This window comes from Acipenser ruthenus, unplaced genomic scaffold (assembly GCF_902713425.1).
Source record: "Acipenser ruthenus unplaced genomic scaffold, fAciRut3.2 maternal haplotype, whole genome shotgun sequence".
NCBI lineage: Eukaryota > Metazoa > Chordata > Actinopteri > Acipenseriformes > Acipenseridae > Acipenser > Acipenser ruthenus.
In genome coordinates, this window is record NW_026708127.1 from 1 (window position 1) to 17,780 (window position 17,780).

Below are 17,780 nucleotides of genomic sequence, written 5' to 3' on the forward strand. Positions count from 1 at the left end.
CGTCAATCAGACCAGCAAAGGAAAAGTGTTTGCTTGTTTCATCGACTTTAAAAAAGCCTTTGACTCAATCTGGCACCCTGGTCTCTTCTTCAGACTCCTCCAAAGTGGCATAGGGGGCAAGGTGTATGATATTATTAAATCAATGTACTCAGGAAATAAAAGCAGTGTCAAAATTAAGAACAAAAGGACAGAGTTTTTCACACAGGGCAGGGGAGTGAGACAAGGGTGTAACCTGAGCCCAACTCTCTTTAACATCTATGTGGATGAGTTGGCTACAGTGCTGGAGCAGTCCTCTGTCCCAGGAGTAACTCTGGATGACAATCAGATTAAATGCTTGCTCTATGCTGACGATCTGGTTCTGTTATCTCCCACAGAGCATGGGCTGCAGCAGAGTTTGAACCTGCTGGAGCAGTATTGTGAAACATGGGCTTTAAACATAAACATGAACAAAACAAAAATTATGATTTTCCAAAAAAAAGCCAGGATTCAGGGAAATAAATACCAGTTCACCTTCACTGGCAAAACATTAGAGCACACAACAAATTACACCTACCTGGGACTAATGATCAGTGCATCAGGGAGCTTTAACCCAGCTGTCTGTGCACTGAGACAAAAAGCCAGCAGAGCCATTCATGCAATAAAGAAACGGCTGTATAACCTAAAACCATCAATCACCGTCTGGCTCAAACTCTTTGACCAAGTCATACAACCAATCCTTTTGTATGGCAGTGAAGTTTGGGGTCCCACTCTAAATTGTGAATATAGTAATTGGGACAAAAGTCCAACAGAAATCTTACATTTAGAATTCTGCAAAAACATCTTGCAGTTGCACAGAAATGCTCCAAGCAATGCTTGTAGAGCTGAGCTAGGACGTCTTCCCTTACTGCTCACTGTACAAAAGAGAGCTTTGAGGTACTGGAGCCACCTGAACCAAAGCAACCCCGACTCCTACCAGTTCAAGGCCCTAAAGAGCCAGGAGAGCTACCCAAATAAAAAGACCATCAACTACATGATGAAGAAGCTCTGTGAGGAGAACCAGATCAGCATCACAGAGCCTCAGAAGAGCTGCTCTAATCAGGCCCCAGTGAGATCTAAAATAACCACCACCCTGAAAAACAAATACCTGATACACTGGGAGAGCCAAGTAAAGTCACAGCATAAATTAGAGTGCTACCAGAGTTTAAACAGACCATACGCCCTGGCAGAATATCTGGTCAGAGTTAAAGACCAAAAACAAAAACAACTACTGACCAAATACAGATTGAGCGACCACACATTAGCAATCGAAAAGGGTCGACACAGAGCCACGTGGAGACCCAGAGAGAGGAGATTGTGTGAGCACTGTGAGTTAGACCACATAGAGACAGAGCTCCACTTCCTACTGCACTGCCCCAAATACAAGCTGCTCAGGGACACATTCTTACCCAAATTCACGAGTCACATCAGTGACTTCACCCACCTCACAGAAACTGAAAAACTACAAATATTTTTAGGAGAGGTGGGGATAACATGTGCACTAGCTGCTGAATATGTGACTGCCTGCCACAGTCTAAGAGAAACAAATTAACCTGCACTGAAAATTGTCTTTTCATTGTGTCTGTTTATACACTGTACCTGTCTGTTTGTAGGTTTATTTTGCTTTGGCAAAACTTGTTTATTCCTGGCATGCCAATAAAGCTTATTGAATTGAATTGAATTGAATTGATAGAGAGGGAGGGAGAGAGAATGATAGAGAGGTGGAGAGAGAGAGAATGATAGAGAGGTGGAGAGAGAGAATGAGAGGTGGAGAGAGAATGATAGAGAGGTGGAGAGAGAGAGAATGATAGAGAGGTTGAGAGAGAGAATGAGAGAGAGGGAATGATAATGTTCCAAAAGTGGGTTTTACAAATTCAAAATTGAAAAGAAAAACCATCTAAGTTGAACAACGTTTAAAAAATATGATGATGATGATAATGATTATTATTATTATTATTATTATTATTATTATTATTATTATTATTATTAATTAACATTCATGTTTTCAATTAATGTTTAAGTCTTCAGTTTCTATTGTTGCCTGATCGCTTAAAAAAAAAAAAAAAAGCGCTTCCTTCTTTTGAGTCCTGAATTATTTTTGTCGAGCTGAAGCAGAAACTCTTTTTATTGAGTGCACATGAGGACTAAAAACAAAATAAAAAGGCACAGATATTTCCAGACGGCCTCAGACTGGGAGCTGGGAGCTCTGGGAGGCTCCAGCGTGATTTCAGACAGCGTGTGTTAACATACAGCGCTGAGATCAGGCCAGGACTGAGACGGTTAAAAAAGTGAGCCTGTGCTTTACCTTCATGTGTCGCGCTCTGTGTTCCTGGAGGGTCTGGATGGTGCCCCTCACACTGCGGGAGAGGGGGGTGTCCAGGACAGGCAGGGAGCACTGCGGGGGACGGGGAGGAGAGCATGGAGAGAGAGAGAGTGAGAGTGAGAGCGTGCAAGGCATTGTAAGCAAATTTGATTGTCCATATTCATATTGTTAGAATGGGCAGCAGTGTGGAGTGGTGGTTAGGGCTCTGGACTCTTGACCGGAGGGTCGTGGGTTCAATCCCCAGTGGGGGACACTGCTGCTGTACCCTTGAGCAAGGTACTTTACCTAGATTGCTCCAGTAAAAACCCAACTGTATAAATGGGTAATTGTATTCAAAAATAATGTGATATCTTGTAACTATTGTAAGTCGCCCTGGATAAGGGCGTCAACTAAGAAATAAATAATAATAGAATATTGTATGTATGGTACATTCAATTGAGAGACATTGAGCGACTTTTATCCAAGGCGACTTACAGAGACTAGGGTGTGTGAACTATGCATCAGCTGCATGATCAATTACAACTACGTCTCACACGAAAGACGGAGCACAAGGAGGTTAAGTGACTTGCTCAGGGTCACACAATGAGTCAGTGGCTGAGGCGGGATTTGAACCGGGAATCTCCTGGTTACAAGCCCCTTTCTTTAACCACTGGACCACACAGCCCACACAGTATAGTGAGGAGAGGTCATAAATGACATCATTAAAAGGGTGTGTTTTGGAATCTACAAAACTGAAGTGAATGCATTGTGTGGTGCTCAGTTCTACCAATCTCACTGCGGCCCAGAGTGACGCAACTCTGTACCATAGTTCTGTTCTTGTATTACAGCAATAAACATATATTTTTGACTTCCACTAATATTGTTTTTCAGTTTTCATAAATTTTTCCTTACATACATAAGAACATAAGAAAGTTTCCAAACGAGAGGAGGCCATTCAGCCCATCTTGCTCGTTTGGTTGTTAGTAGCTTATTGATCCCTGAATCTCATCAAGCAGCTTCTTGAAGGATCCCAGGGTGTCAGCTTCAACAACATTACTGGGGAGTTGGTTCCAGACCCTCTGTGTAAAAAAAGTGCCTCCTATTTTCTGTTCTGAATGCCCCTTTATCTAATCTCCATTTGTGACCCCTGGTCCTTGTTTCTTTTTTCAGGTCGAAAAAGTCCCCTGGGTCGACATACATAGTGTGCAAGGACTGTGAGGCTGTGCTGGGTTTGCTCAGGGAGTGTGACCAGTGTGCAAGACTAGTGTGAGAGACTGTGAGGCTGTAATGTATCACTGTTAAATACTGTGGGTCTGTGGTGTGAGGGTGTGGGTGTGGGTGTGGGTGAGGGTGTGGGAGGCTGTTTCCTGCACCGTGCTGCTCACCGCTCCGCAGCGCAGGTCTCGGGAGGAGGGCACGTTGAAGAGGCTCTGCACCAGCTGGGGAGGCACGCAGCCCCCCACCCACAGGAAGAGACCCCGCCCGTCCTCCGCCAGGAACACGCGGTCAGGGGCCAGACTGCGCTGAGAGCATCGCACTGCCGACCAGGGCTGGCCAGACACGGGCTGGGGCACCGAGACACGGGGAGAGAGAAAGGGGAGGGTTAGAGCAGCACAGAGAGAGACAGGGAGAGAGACACGGGGAGAGACAGCGGAGGGTTAGAGCAGCACAGAGAGAGACAGAGAGAGAGACGGGGAGAGACGGGAGGGTTAGAGCAGCACAGACAGAGACAGGGAGAGACACACGGGGAGAGAGACAGGGGAGGGTTAGAGCAGCACAGAGAGAGACAGGGAGAGACACGGGGAGAGAGACAGGGGAGGGTTAGAGCAGCACAGAGAGAGACAGGGAGAGAGACACGGGGAGAGAGACACACAGAGACAGGGAGAGAGAAAACACAGAGACACAGGGAGAAAGAAACACACAGAGAGACAGGGAGAGAGACACATAGAGACACAGGGAGAGAGACGGACAGAGAGACACAAAGGGCACAGAGAGACAGAGAGAGAGACTCCCTCCTGCATTGTGACTCACCAGGGGGAGAAGCCTGGGGTAGAAGTGGGCGGCGGTCTCGGCGGTGTCCATGGCGATGGCCAGGCTGCGCTGGTAGACTCTGTCACTCAGTGCGCTGTGAGGACCCGGCAGCAGGACCTCACTCTTCCTCAGGCAGTTCAGATAGACGGGCAGGACCTTCAGGAACTGGGGCAGCACCAGCTGAGCAGAACAAGCAGAGAGAGCAGAACACTGACACAGCACTGAGAATACACACACACTGACACTGCACTGAGAATACACACACACTGACACTGCACTGAGAATACACACACACACACAGACACTGCACTGAGAATACACACACACTGACACTGCACTGAGAATACACACACAGACACTGCACTGAGAATACACACACACTGACACTGCACTGAGAATACACACACACTGACACTGCACTGAGAATACACACACACTGACACTGCACTGAGAATACACACACACTAACACTGCATTGAGAATACACACACACTGACACTGCACTGAGAATACACACACACTGACACTGCACTGAGAATACACACACACACACAGACACTGCACTGAGAATACACACACACTGACACTGCACTGAGAATACACACACAGACACTGCACTGAGAATACACACACACTGACACTGCACTGAGAATACACACACACTGACACTGCACTGAGAATACACACACACTGACACTGCACTGAGAATACACACACACACACACAGACACTGCACTGAGAATACACACACACTGACACTGCACTGAGAATACACACACACTGACACTGCACTGAGAATACACACACACACACAGACACTGCACTGAGAATACACACACACACTGACACTGCACTGAGAATACACACACACACTAACACTGCATTGAGAATACACACACACTGACACTGCACTGAGAATACACACACACTGACACTGCACTGAGAATACACACACACACACAGACACTGCACTGAGAATACACACACACACTGACACTGCACTGAGAATACACACACACACTAACACTGCATTGAGAATACACACACACTGACACTGCACTGAGAATACACACACACTGACACTGCACTGAGAATACACACACACTGACACTGCACTGAGAATACACACACACTGACACTGCACTGAGAATACACACACACACTGACACTGCACTGAGAATACACACACACTGACACTGCACTGAGAATACACACACACACACATACACTGCACTGAGAATACACACACACTGACACTGCACTGAGAATACACACACACACACAGACACTGCACTGAGAATACACACACACTGACACTGCACTGAGAATACACACACACTGACACTGCACTGAGAATACACAAACACTGACACTGCACTGAGAATACACACACACTGACACTGCACTGAGAATACACACACACACACAGACACTGCACTGAGAATACACACACACTGACACTGCACTGAGAATACACACACACTGACACTGCACTGAGAATACACACACACTGACACTGCACTGAGAATACACACACACTGGCACAAACTTACATTCAACAACAAACGTTTCCACTGGAAGTCTCTCAGTGTCTTTTTCAGTGAGTGCGAGTGTGTGTGTGAGTGTGCGAGACAGCGTGTGAGTGCAAGGCTGGTACTCCGAGTGCTGGTTCTGGGACAGGACGTCCTCTTACCTGCCCTGCTGACACGGCGCTGGTGGAGCCGTGCTGCCGGTAGCTGGCCAGGGTGCGAGTGAGCTCAGAGAGCAGGGCGTCCCGGAGAGAGAGAGGGGAGGAGTGCAGCACAGCCGAGTACACTGGAGAGACAGAGACAGGAAGGACAGAGAAACAGGGGCAGTGTGACAGGGGGATGGAGAGACATCGAAAAAACATTCATAAACGAAACTGCCTTCAGCAGAGTTTGCAATGCAGGCTGTTCCTCTCCGCTCCCCGGCCGCACTCACCCTTCTTGCAGTAGAAGGCGAGCAGAGTCTCTGCCTGGCTGTTCCTGAAAGTGTCCACCAGGTGGCAGGAGCAGTTCAGAGACAGGGTGTGGACGCGGGTCCTTCTCTGGCCACTAGGGGCGGTGTAGGACAAGGCACACTGCAGGGCACAGAGGGGAAAGTTTTGGAATTGATTTAGTTATATATTTTTTATTCACTCATCTTCATGGGAAAAAAGATACACAGGGTTAAGACCCCAACCCCGCCCCCAACCACACCCCCAACCTCAACCCCACCCCCAACCACACCCCCAACCCCACCCCCAACCTCAACCCTACTCCCAACCCCACCCCCAACCACACCCCCAACCCCACCCCCAACCACACCCCCAACCTCAACCCTACTCCCACCCCCAACCTCAACCCCAACCCCACCCCCACCCTCAACCACATCTTCAACCCCGCCCCCAACCCCACACTCAACCCCACACTCAAACACACCCTCAACCCCACACCAAACCTCAACCCCACCCCCAACCACACACTCACCCCCACCCCCACACTCAACCACACCCTCAACCCCACACCAAAACCCAACCCCACCCTCAACCACATCTTCAACCCCGCCCCCAACCCCAACCCCAACCCAACCCCCAACCCCAACCCCAACCCAACCCCCAACTCTAACCCCTCCCCCTGTGTTACCTGGATCACCCCCCCCTTTAGCCCCTCCCCCTGTGTTACCTGGATCACCCCCCCTCTCTAGCCCCTCCCCCTGTGTTACCTGGATCACCACCCCTCTCTCTGGGTCAAGCTGGCCCTGGTGAGTGAACTCCACAGCGAAAGCCTTGTCCGAGTCGATGGCTCCCAGTGCCAGCTCACTGGGGCCCCTTGTCCCCACGCTCAGGGGCCCGAAGCAGCCAGACACCGTCAGACCTGAAACAGAAGAACGCAGAGCAATCTGCCATCTGGTATCCTGTGTGGAGAGGTCCCATTATAAGAATTCAATACAGTTTTCAACCCATGCTTTACCCATGGCTCTACTGTGCATTTACCATAGTAATCAACGCAGGGATGAGGATGAGACTCCTACTGCAGAGCAGTCTGATCCATTCCTGGTTTTACTATGAGTTTACCTGAGCTTGTTACCTAGACACACTGTGGCTAATCAAGCTGCTAGTAAAACCTGGAATGGGTGACACTGCTGTGCAATAGGAGTCTTATTTCCATAATGGTTAGCCATGTTTTTTAATATGCTTTACCAGACCCCTCTGTGCTTTACAATGCTTCCCTATGCTTTACCATACCTCTATGTGCTTTACAATGCTTCACTATGCTTTACCAGGCCTCTCTGTGCTTTACAATGCTTGCCTATGCTTTACCATACCTCTCTGTGCTTTACAATGCTTCACTGTGCTTTACCAGACCTCTCTGTGCTTTACAATGCTTCCCTATGCTTTACCAGGCCTCTCTGTGCTTTACAATGCTTCCCTATGCTTTACCAGACCTCTCTGTGCTTTACAATGCTTCCCTATGCTTTACCAGACCTCTCTGTGCTTTACAATGCTTCCCTATGCTTTACCAGACCTCTCTGTGCTTTACCATGCTTCCCTATGCTTTACCATACCTCTCTTTGCTTTACAATGCTTCCCTATGCTTTACCACACCTCTCTGTGCTTTACAATGCTTCCCTATGCTTTACCAGACCTCTCTGTGCTTTACAATGCTTCCCTATGCTTTACCAGACCTCTCTGTGCTTTACAATGCTTCCCTATGCTTTACCAGACCTCTCTGTGCTTTACAATGCTTCCCTATGCTTTACCACACCTCTCTGTGCTTTACAATGCTTCCCTATGCTTTACCAGACCTCTCTGTGCTTTACAATGCTTCCCTATGCTTTACCAGACCTCTCTGTGTTTCACTGCAGTTATTTTGCTGTGCTTGTATAGTAAAAGCACATCACCTTTAATTGAACACATGACAGTTCTAAAGGTAACACCCTCTCTTTTTTTAATGAAATCAATTCTACCTTTACTGACGTGGATCTTCATCACCGCATCAAACCCGATCTCTCTCTGGAAATTCCTCCACAGATCCATTCGGAACTGCTCCCGGTCCGCCTCCTCCTGGGAACACAAACCCGACAAACACGGGAGTCACTGACAATCACAATTCTAATAGCAGTGACTGCAGGGTTGTTTTAAATTGCAATTACGATGTATTCTGTTCAATTATAGTTGCCGTGACAATCACACTGCAGTAAGTCCAATAATAATTCCAATTACACTAAAACGTCGCCTGACCTCAGCACCGCGTTACTGGATCCTCAGCTGATGCGCTATCCTTGCACTATTGCACTGCTAACATGTCACTGTAGATATAACTTGCTGTGATCCTAACTGGCTGCATCCTAGTTCATGTTGTATTCTAGTAGTATTATTATTATTTGCACTTGCTGTAAACTACACTGTGTTTAAATATGAAGCTTGCATTGTAACCCTGCGCTGCCCTGGAACACCTTGAACAAAGTCTGCCAAATAAATACATAAATAAATAAATAATAATAATAATAATAATAATAATAGAGTTACCTGCAAGCTGCTGTACATGTAGACTCCGCCCCCGCTGATGTCGGAGGCGTGTCCCAGCGAGGCCACACCCACAGGTTCCTGTGAGAACAGGAAGAGGTCCACGCTGCAGCCGTGAGCCACACAGGACTCAGCCACGGAGACACAGGAGCCACAGGGCTGGAAGACAGACTGAGACACGGGACGAGGGACCGGAGTGAGAGAGAGGGAGGGGGAGAGAGAGGGAGGGAGAGGGAGAGAGAGGGAGGGGGAGAGAGAGGGAGGGAGAGGGAGATCTTTTTTGCTATTTATTTCTTTTAAGCTTACACTCTCCAAAGGAATGGACGGCAGGAAGCAGGCCTTGCTGACAGTCCGGTTTGTTTACCTTGTCCTTGGCTGCGCCGAAGATCCCAGAGTCCGTCCTGCTGCCAGGCCTACTGTCTCCAGCAGGGGGCGTGGTGTGAAAAACCAGCAGCTTCCCTGGACAGCCAGCATCCTGAGAGAGAGAGGGAGGAGAGATAGAGAGAGAGGGAGAGAGAGAGAGAGAGAGAGATGGAGAGAAAGGCGGTGGGGGGGTTATTAAATTGACTAAATTAACCCATGCCCCCCCCCCCCCCACCCCCCCAGCCTCCCCCTGTGTGTCTCACCTTCAGTAGTTGCATGCCAGCCTGCAGCGCGGGTTCAAATATCACCACAGCCTCCCGGGTGTCAGCGAAGAGCGACGGGATCTGAGCCAGCAGACTGGGGGGGATGGGGGGGGGGGCACACACAGGGGGGTTACATTCGGGGGGGGGCACAGGGGGGTTATCAAAGGCCAGATAATACAGCTTGTTACCTATACACACACACCGATCAAACTGTGACACTGCTGTGCAATAAGAGTCTTATTACCGGGCTTGCTTTCGATAGGAGTTTAATCAGACACACCTGAGATTGTTACCGACACACGGGCTTCAGTGAGTTACAGGAAAATAATTCCATCAAAGCAAGGTACTTCACCTAGATTGCTCCAGTAAAAACCCAACTGTATAAATTGGGAATTGTATGTAAAAATAATGTGATATCTTGTAACAATTGTAAGTCGCTCTGGATAAGGACGTCTGCTAAGAAATAAATAATAATAATAATAATTGTTAACACTCGTGGAGACGGGATGGGACACACACTCAAAAAAAAACTCCTTAAGACACGACCGCTGAAGATGTGCTGCAAAATCCCTGTGCATTCGACTTGCTTAAAACCATTCTGATTTGCAATGCAAAGAGGTTTTTTTGAGTGTGTCTGCTCCTTCTCATTTTTTCCTGAGAAAAGATTGCAGTGATGTCACTGCGGTGATGTCACAGCGGTGATGATGTCACTGCCCCAATGGAACGCCCAGCCCTGTCGCAGCGTTAGTGTCTCAGACCTGTCAACGATGTCCCTGCAGTCCTTGACAGGCACCAGCAGCCCCTCCACTAGGGGGAGCTCCAGATCTTCTGTCTCCGTGACGACCAGCATGTGAGGACGGGACAGGGTGGGGCTTAGGCTGTACAGGTGCAGCGTCCTGTCGTAGGTCACGACCCCCACGCTCAGCTCCGATTCGTCCATCCCGGAATCCCTTCAACCAATCAGAAGAAAAGAGGGTAACGATATAGTGATGTCACAGTATAATACAGATCACGATATGATATGCATCATGATACATGTGCTTCTACTAGGGGAGCCTTTTATGCTTTACCAGACCTCTCTCTGCTTTACAATGCTTCCCTATGCTTTACCAGACCTCTCTGTGCTTTACAATGCTTCCCTATGCTTTACCAGACCTCTCTATGCTTTACAATGCTTCCCTATGCTTTACCAGACCTCTCTGTGCTTTACAATGCTTCCCTATGCTTTACCAGACCTCTCTGTGCTTTACAATGCTTCTCTATGCTTTACCACACCTCTCTGTGCTTTACAATGCTTCCCTATGCTTTACCAGACCTCTCTGTGCTTTACAATGCTTCTCTATGCTTTACCAGACCTCTCTGTGCTTTACAATGCTTCCCTATGCTTTACCAGACCTCTCTGTGCTTTACAATGCTTCCCTATGCTTTACCAGACCTCTCTGTGCTTTACAATGCTTCCCTATGCTTTACCAGACCTCTCTGTGCTTTACAATGCTTCCCTATGCTTTACCAGACCTCTCTGTGCTTTACAATGCTTCCCTATGCTTTACCAGACCTCTCTGTGCTTTACAATGCTTCCCTATGCTTTACCAGACCTCTCTGTGCTTTACAATGCTTCCCTATGCTTTACCAGACCTCTCTGTGCTTTACAATGCTTCCCTATGCTTTACCATACCTCTCTGTGTTTTATTACACTGTGCTGTGCTTTTACTACAAAATAATTACTTTTCCATTTTTTTTTCAGGTCACAGATAACAACTGACCTGGGCAGTTTGTCCAGCAGTGTCCGGAGTTCCTCACACACCAGGGAGACTGCCCCCTGCTGGACCGCTTGGACAGACACATCGATGAGGAAGATGAAGGCTGGCGCTCCGTCCTCCTGAAGATGATGATTATTATTATTATTATTATTATTATTATTATTATTATTATTATTATTATTATTATTATTATTTATTGGTCATTTAGCAGACGCCTTTATCCAAAATGACTTACAGAGACTAGGGGGGTGAACTCTGCATCATCAGCAACTGCTGCTGCTGCTGCTGCTGCAGAGTCACTTCCAATAGGAGCTCGTTTGTTTGACGTCTCATCCGAAGGACGGAGCACAAGGAGGTTCAGTGACTTGCTCAGGGTCTCACACACACAGGGAGTCAGTCAGTGGCTGAGCTGGGATTTGAACCTCCTGGTATGGAGCCCCTTTCTTTAACCCAGCAAGCCTCCCACACAAACACAGGGTGAGAGTCACAGTCCGGGCAAGCGCTGACAAGCTTTGACTGCTTTCGCTTGTTTTCAGAATTATATTACCCTGTGAAGGACCCTTGCAGACTCGCGTCCAGCACTGCAGCGAGGTTCCTGCGTGGCTCCGTGGCTGCGTGGCTCCAGGAACTCGTAGGAGCCTCGGCTCAGCTCCGCACGGCTCAGCCAATCCACTCTCCTCCCGCTGCGGTCCGTGTGGGTGTAATACTGCCAGGGGACTGCAGGGGGCAACGCAGGAACAGCACGGTTATTGTTTAACACGGAGGGGGTGTTGGGTTTCAATGAATCCCGGTCCTGGAGGTGCCACTCCACTCCAGGTTTAACAGATAAAATGAAAATCTTGAGGGTCTGGATGGAGGTTGAATTTAGAGCATGCTTCCTCTCCTGGTCTTTGTTCCAGCCCTGTTAGTTTCATTAAACCTCCATCCAGACCCTGAAGGCGTTCGGTGTCTCATTTGAACTGTAAAACCTGGAGCGGATCAGCGCTCCAGGATCAGGACTGGAAACCCCCCCCCTGCTCTAAAGCAGTGCTTAGCAACCCCGGTCCTGGTTTTCATTCTAACTGAGCTCTCAATTAATTAACTAGTCCCTTAAATGAACTGATCGTTTGTTTAACTAGAGCTTTTTAATTGATCTCAGCCCCCCCCCCCCCGAGTTGTGTCAGACTGACCCTCAGACAGCGAGGCACAGAATGGGCAGTAGAACCTCTGTCCGCAGTCCTGGAAGTCCATAAAGGGGTTCATGTGTGCCCCACAACTGCTGCAGCGTACTGGACCCCCCAAACCAGGGTCCGAGACAGGCAGGGGGGGCTGCAAGAGAGGGGGGGGGGAGAGACTTGGAATCAATTACAAGATACGAGAAGGAGGATCGCTCGGTGTGAAACACAACATGGGACTGAGAGTGATTCAGCTTGGAAAGGGGTGTGCTTGAACTGCAGTCCATCAATGGTGTGATCTCATTGCAATTCCAATCACAACTCCGATTCTGCAGCTGTGCTAAGGCTCTCTGCCTCACCTCCCCACGAGCCAGCCTGGCGAAGGGCTGCACGATGGCAGCCAGGGGCAGCTGGGAGAGGAGAGCCGCCTGGGGGGAGCTGGGGAAGGAGTAGGAGGTGCAGCGCAGGAATCGGGGGCTGGCATTGCCTGAGAGAGAGAGGGAGAGAGATGGAGGGTGGAGAGAGGGGGAGAGGAGGGGGGAGAGAGAGAAGGAGAGAAGGGAGAGAGGAGAGAGGGGAGAGAAGAGAGGAGAGAGGTGAGAGAGAAGAGAGGAGAGAGGAGAAAGGTGGAGAGAGGGGAGAGGAGGGGGAGAGGAGGAGGAGAGAGGGGGAGAGAAGGAGAGAGTGGAGAGAGGAGAGAGAGGAGAGAGGGGAGAGAAGAGAGGAGAGAGGAGGAGGGTGGAGAGAGGGGGAGAGGAGGAGAGTGGAGAGAGGGGGAGAGGAGGAGGGTGGAGAGAGGAGGAGAGGGGAGAGAGGAGGAAGAGAGAGAGGAGGGGTGGAGAGAGGAGGAGAGGGGAGAGAGAGGAGGAGAGGGGAGAGGAGAGAGAGGAGAGAGAGGGGAGAGGTGAGAGGAGGGGTGGAGAGAGGGGAGGGGTGGAGAGAGGGGAGGTGGAGAGAGGGAGAGAGGAGTAGGGGGAGATGGAGAGAGAGAGAGAGAGAGAGAGACAGGGATACGTTATTATATCAACACTTTCATCCATAACTACATGACAAAATGCATCAGTGCAATTATTATTAATATTATGATTCTGTGTTTCAGTGACAGCGACGCCTACCCCGGTCCTGCACTGTGCAGTGTGTGCTGGAGAGAGGAGGAAGCTGCCCCCTAGTGTCTGTGACAAAGAACTGCGCCCCCCACAGCACCTCATCATCATGCAAAACCTGCACCTGGAAAAGAGGGGAACAAATAAAAAAAGAGAGAAGAAACGAGAGAGAGAGAGAGAGAGAGAGAGAGAGAGAGAGAGAGAGAGAGAGAGGAGACAGAGAGAGAGAGAGACAGAGAGAGAGACAGAGAGAGAGAGAGAGAGAGACAGAGAGCAAGAAACAACATGAACAATTATTATTATTATTATTATTATTATTATTATTATTATTATTATTATTATTATTATTATTATTATTATTATGATGATGATGATGAACTCACCACATTGGGAATCAAATCCGGATCCAATCCATACTTCGATTCTGTCCCTGAGTTTGGTTTAGGAGATGCCTGCAAGGAAACGAGACATTAAAAAAAAATCAAATAACAAACTGTCTGCAGACAGCAGCATCTCCTGGCTCCTCACCTGGTCCTGATCGCTGCTGCCCCCCGGTGGTGAGTCCGCGCCGGTGCAGGGAAGCCCCTGAAGGGAGCTGTGGGGATCTGCAGCCCAGGAATCGGGGTGCCCCGCGGGGCAGGGAGGGGGGCGGCACAGCGCTCGGTCTCCACGGCAACTGGGCTGGGCCGGAGAAGGAAGGGTCAGTCCATTCTTGATATTCCCTGCGACCTTCAAAAAAAGGAAAAGTAATTATTTAGTAATAAAAGCACAGCACAGTGTAATAGAGCACAGAGAGGGTAAAGCATAGGGGAGCATTGTAAAGCACAGAGAGGGTAAAGCATAGGGAAGCATTGTAAAGCACAGAGAGGGATGGTAAAGCATAGGGAAGCATTGTAAAGCACAGAGAGGTCTGGTAAAGCATAGGGAAGCATTGTAAAGGACAGAGAGGTCTGGTAAAGCATAGGGAAGCATTGTAAAGCACAGAGAGGTCTGGTAAAGCATAGGGAAGCATTGTAAAGCACAGAGAGGTCTGGTAAAGCATAGGGAAGCATTGTAAAGCACAGAGAGGTCTGGTAAAGCATAGGGAAGCATTGTAAAGCACAGAGAGGTCTGGTAAAGCATAGGGAAGCATTGTAAAGCACAGAGAGGTATGGTAAAGCATAGGGAAGCATTGTAAAGCACAGAGAGGTGTGGTAAAGCATAGGGAAGCATTGTAAAGCACAGAGAGGTCTGGTAAAGCATAGGGAAGCATTGTAAAGCACAGAGAGGTCTGGTAAAGCATAGGGAAGCATTGTAAAGCACAGAGAGGTCTGGTAAAGCATAGGGAAGCACTGTGGCAAAAACTCTGTGCAGAAACTCTGTTCAAAGATACAGCGTTAAACATTTCTAAGGGATCTCGCCGTGCTTCCACCTAGTGCCGCTCGCGATGTCATCAAAACACAAAGTGCCCACCAGCATCAGCCACGCTGCCCGCTGGGAGCGGGGGCGTCAGAGCAGAGGGGGGGTCCGAAGAGCTGGCATGCAGCCCCGCCATCGAGCGAGCCAGCCCCCCCGTTCCCAATCCCTCTGAACTGGGAGCGCAGGACCAGTATGCAGAGGTCTGGCTTTCCCAGTGCGACATTGGAGAAGGCTGAACAGCAAGGGATCCTTCAGAACTGCTTGATCTCCCTGCTGGAGGAATTCAGAACAAACACTTGAAATGTTTTTACTCATTTCAAAGACAATACAATCAATACGTTGCTTGGTGGTCCAGTGGCTAAAGCAAAGGACTTGATACCAAGAGTTTTCAGATCTTAAACAGTTGCAGAGTTACTGATAAAATGTTACAGCCAAGTTGAAATCTGTTTAAGAGCTGAGAACAATGAAAAAAGGTCTAATTAAGCACATGATCAGTTCAATGAAGGGTCTGGTTGAAAACCAGGAGACACAGGGAGTCCCCAGGACCGGAGTTGGCCACTGTGCCTTCATCCAGGCATAGCCAATCACGGTCCTGGAGGGCTGCTCCAGTCCTGGTCTTTGTTCCAACTCTGTTCGAACTTGTTTAACTGAACCAAACAAACCTCCATCCAGACCCAGATACACAGAGGAATACACTGGAGGGATTATATTTGCCTGACAAATTAATAGGAACGTGATGGGACAGCCGGCCTCTAACACGAAAGTGTGAGCTACATATTGAAGGTGATTCTATTATTATTATTATTATTATTATTATTATTATAAGCAAACACCAATAGCGAAAACGAACTGGTAATATAACTGAAATTTGATTTTTAAAAAGCGTGAGTTTCAATGCTAACTTAAGTTTGCCCTCTCAGTAAAACTCTGCACGCTTGAGTGAACGTGCGAGCACTCGAGTGCTGACTCTGCAATGTATTCGGATGAGACGTAAAACAAACGAGCTCCTATTGGAAGTGACTCTGCAGCAGCAGCAGCAGCAGTTCTTGATGATGCAGAGTTCACCCTCCTAGTTTCTGTAAGTAACTTTGGATAAAAGCGTCTGCTAAATTACTAAATAATAATAATAATAATAATAATAATAATAATAATAATAATAATAATAATAATAATAATACGGTGGTCCGGTCTCGATATTTAGATCACAGGGTACACAGCAGCACAGAGGATGTTATTTAGACGCTATTAATAATATTAGATATCGGTTCTGCACCCCGACACCCCAGCCCAGCACGTTTTGAGACAGGTTACCGTGGTTTGTCCCCGGATCGTAGCGCTATTGTCCCGGGGAGATGATCGCGTTGCTTTCCCATCCCGGTCGCTTGTTTTAGAACACGCTGTTTTTCTAGTGCTGCAGAATCGAATCCTGTTTCCTCTTTAATAAAGTACAGATTTGCTTTTTGCCTCCCCAAACTGCTCGATTATTTTCTTTTTAAATCCCCGGATGAATTCGTATATATATTTTCTTTTACAATCACGAGCCTCTCTGCCCTATAATAAAGAACACGGCTCCGCCCCTCCCAGCTCCTGATGACGTAACACACACGTTTCTAAAAGCAGGTTCAGCTATACGTGGACTCCTAGTGACGTCATTGCGGGGCGGAAAGATTACGCGCCAATATAAAATATAACTAATATAATGTCAGTCGGGTGATGGAGGATTTTAATTATTTTAAAATGGTCAGGAAGCTGCAGGGCTTTCGGAGCGGTGGGACACGGGAGGCGTCTTGTGCTCAGTTTTCATTTGGATTGTATTGTTTTTTACAGTGTGTTTATTAATTAGGTATTAATCTGTTTTATAGGAGAAATCACTGCTTGGTGTTTTTAATTAAAATCTGTTTTTAATGAACACATGGTGTTTTTGGGGGGGATTTTAGTGCTGATGTGCTGGGGAGGTTTCGGTTGGTCTCCAGAGCCAGCAAGAATCTTAATTTTGTTGTGTTTTACCTTATTGTATTTTAATTGGAATCATTAATGAAGGATCTGAAAAATAAAACAACTTGGAATTGAAATTATTCTCTCCTCTCTCCCTCTCTCTCTCTCTCTCTCTCTCTCTCTCTCTCTCTCTCTCTCTCTCTCTCTCTCTGCAAACACTTCTTCAAATCCTTAAATCTCTCTTAATGAATGGTTGGGAGCGCTGCGTCTTTTCAACAAGTCCAGACTCTCAGTCATAATCCCCTCTGGAAGCGGCACGGATGCGTGCGCACGCACACGGGTATTACAACACCCCATCGCCTCTGTCTGCTTTTGTTTAGTCGGGCTCACACACACACACACACACACACACACACACACATACACACACACACACACACACACACACACACACACACACACACACACACACACACACTGTTACAATACCTGGGTTACAGTTCCGAGCAGCGCGATGAACACAGCAAATTAATACGATAGTATCCCATCGTGCATTGTAGTTTATTTTAAAATAATGTGTTATACTTCATATTAATACAGGTGCACACACACACACTGACACGCACACACACTGACACACACAGACACACGCACACACACACAGATACAGACACAAATACAGACACACACACGCACACAGACACACACAGATACACACACACACAGACACACACAGATAGACACAGATACAGACACACACACACAGATACACACACAGATACAGACACACACGCACACAGACACACACACTGACACACAGACGCACACACACACACTGACACACACACACATACACAAGTAGGGCTTGAAGTTTTCAGGTTTTATTTTTAATCGGGTGACGTCCTTCTAAACAAATTGCGCTGATTCT

General features: G+C 47.9%; 1 protein-coding gene across 3 annotated transcripts; it reads right to left on the bottom strand.

The window, feature by feature from the left end:
- Nucleotides 1–2,320: 2,320 nt before the first annotated feature.
- LOC117966084 (protein transport protein Sec24C-like) lies at nt 2,321–16,501 on the bottom strand (the record flags this gene model as incomplete). Of its 3 annotated transcripts, none has more annotated exon segments than XM_059019898.1 (20): nt 2,321–2,410; nt 3,703–3,882; nt 4,349–4,528; nt 6,042–6,163; nt 6,311–6,449; nt 7,073–7,224; nt 8,318–8,414; nt 8,880–9,047; nt 9,241–9,351; nt 9,503–9,596; nt 10,261–10,452; nt 11,266–11,381; nt 11,810–11,979; nt 12,432–12,570; nt 12,776–12,903; nt 13,532–13,643; nt 13,903–13,971; nt 14,048–14,248; nt 14,972–15,187; nt 16,229–16,501. In XM_059019898.1, coding segments are annotated over 19 exon segments (2,466 nt in total), but the record flags the coding sequence as incomplete, so codon positions are not given.
- Nucleotides 16,502–17,780: the final 1,279 nt, after the last annotated feature.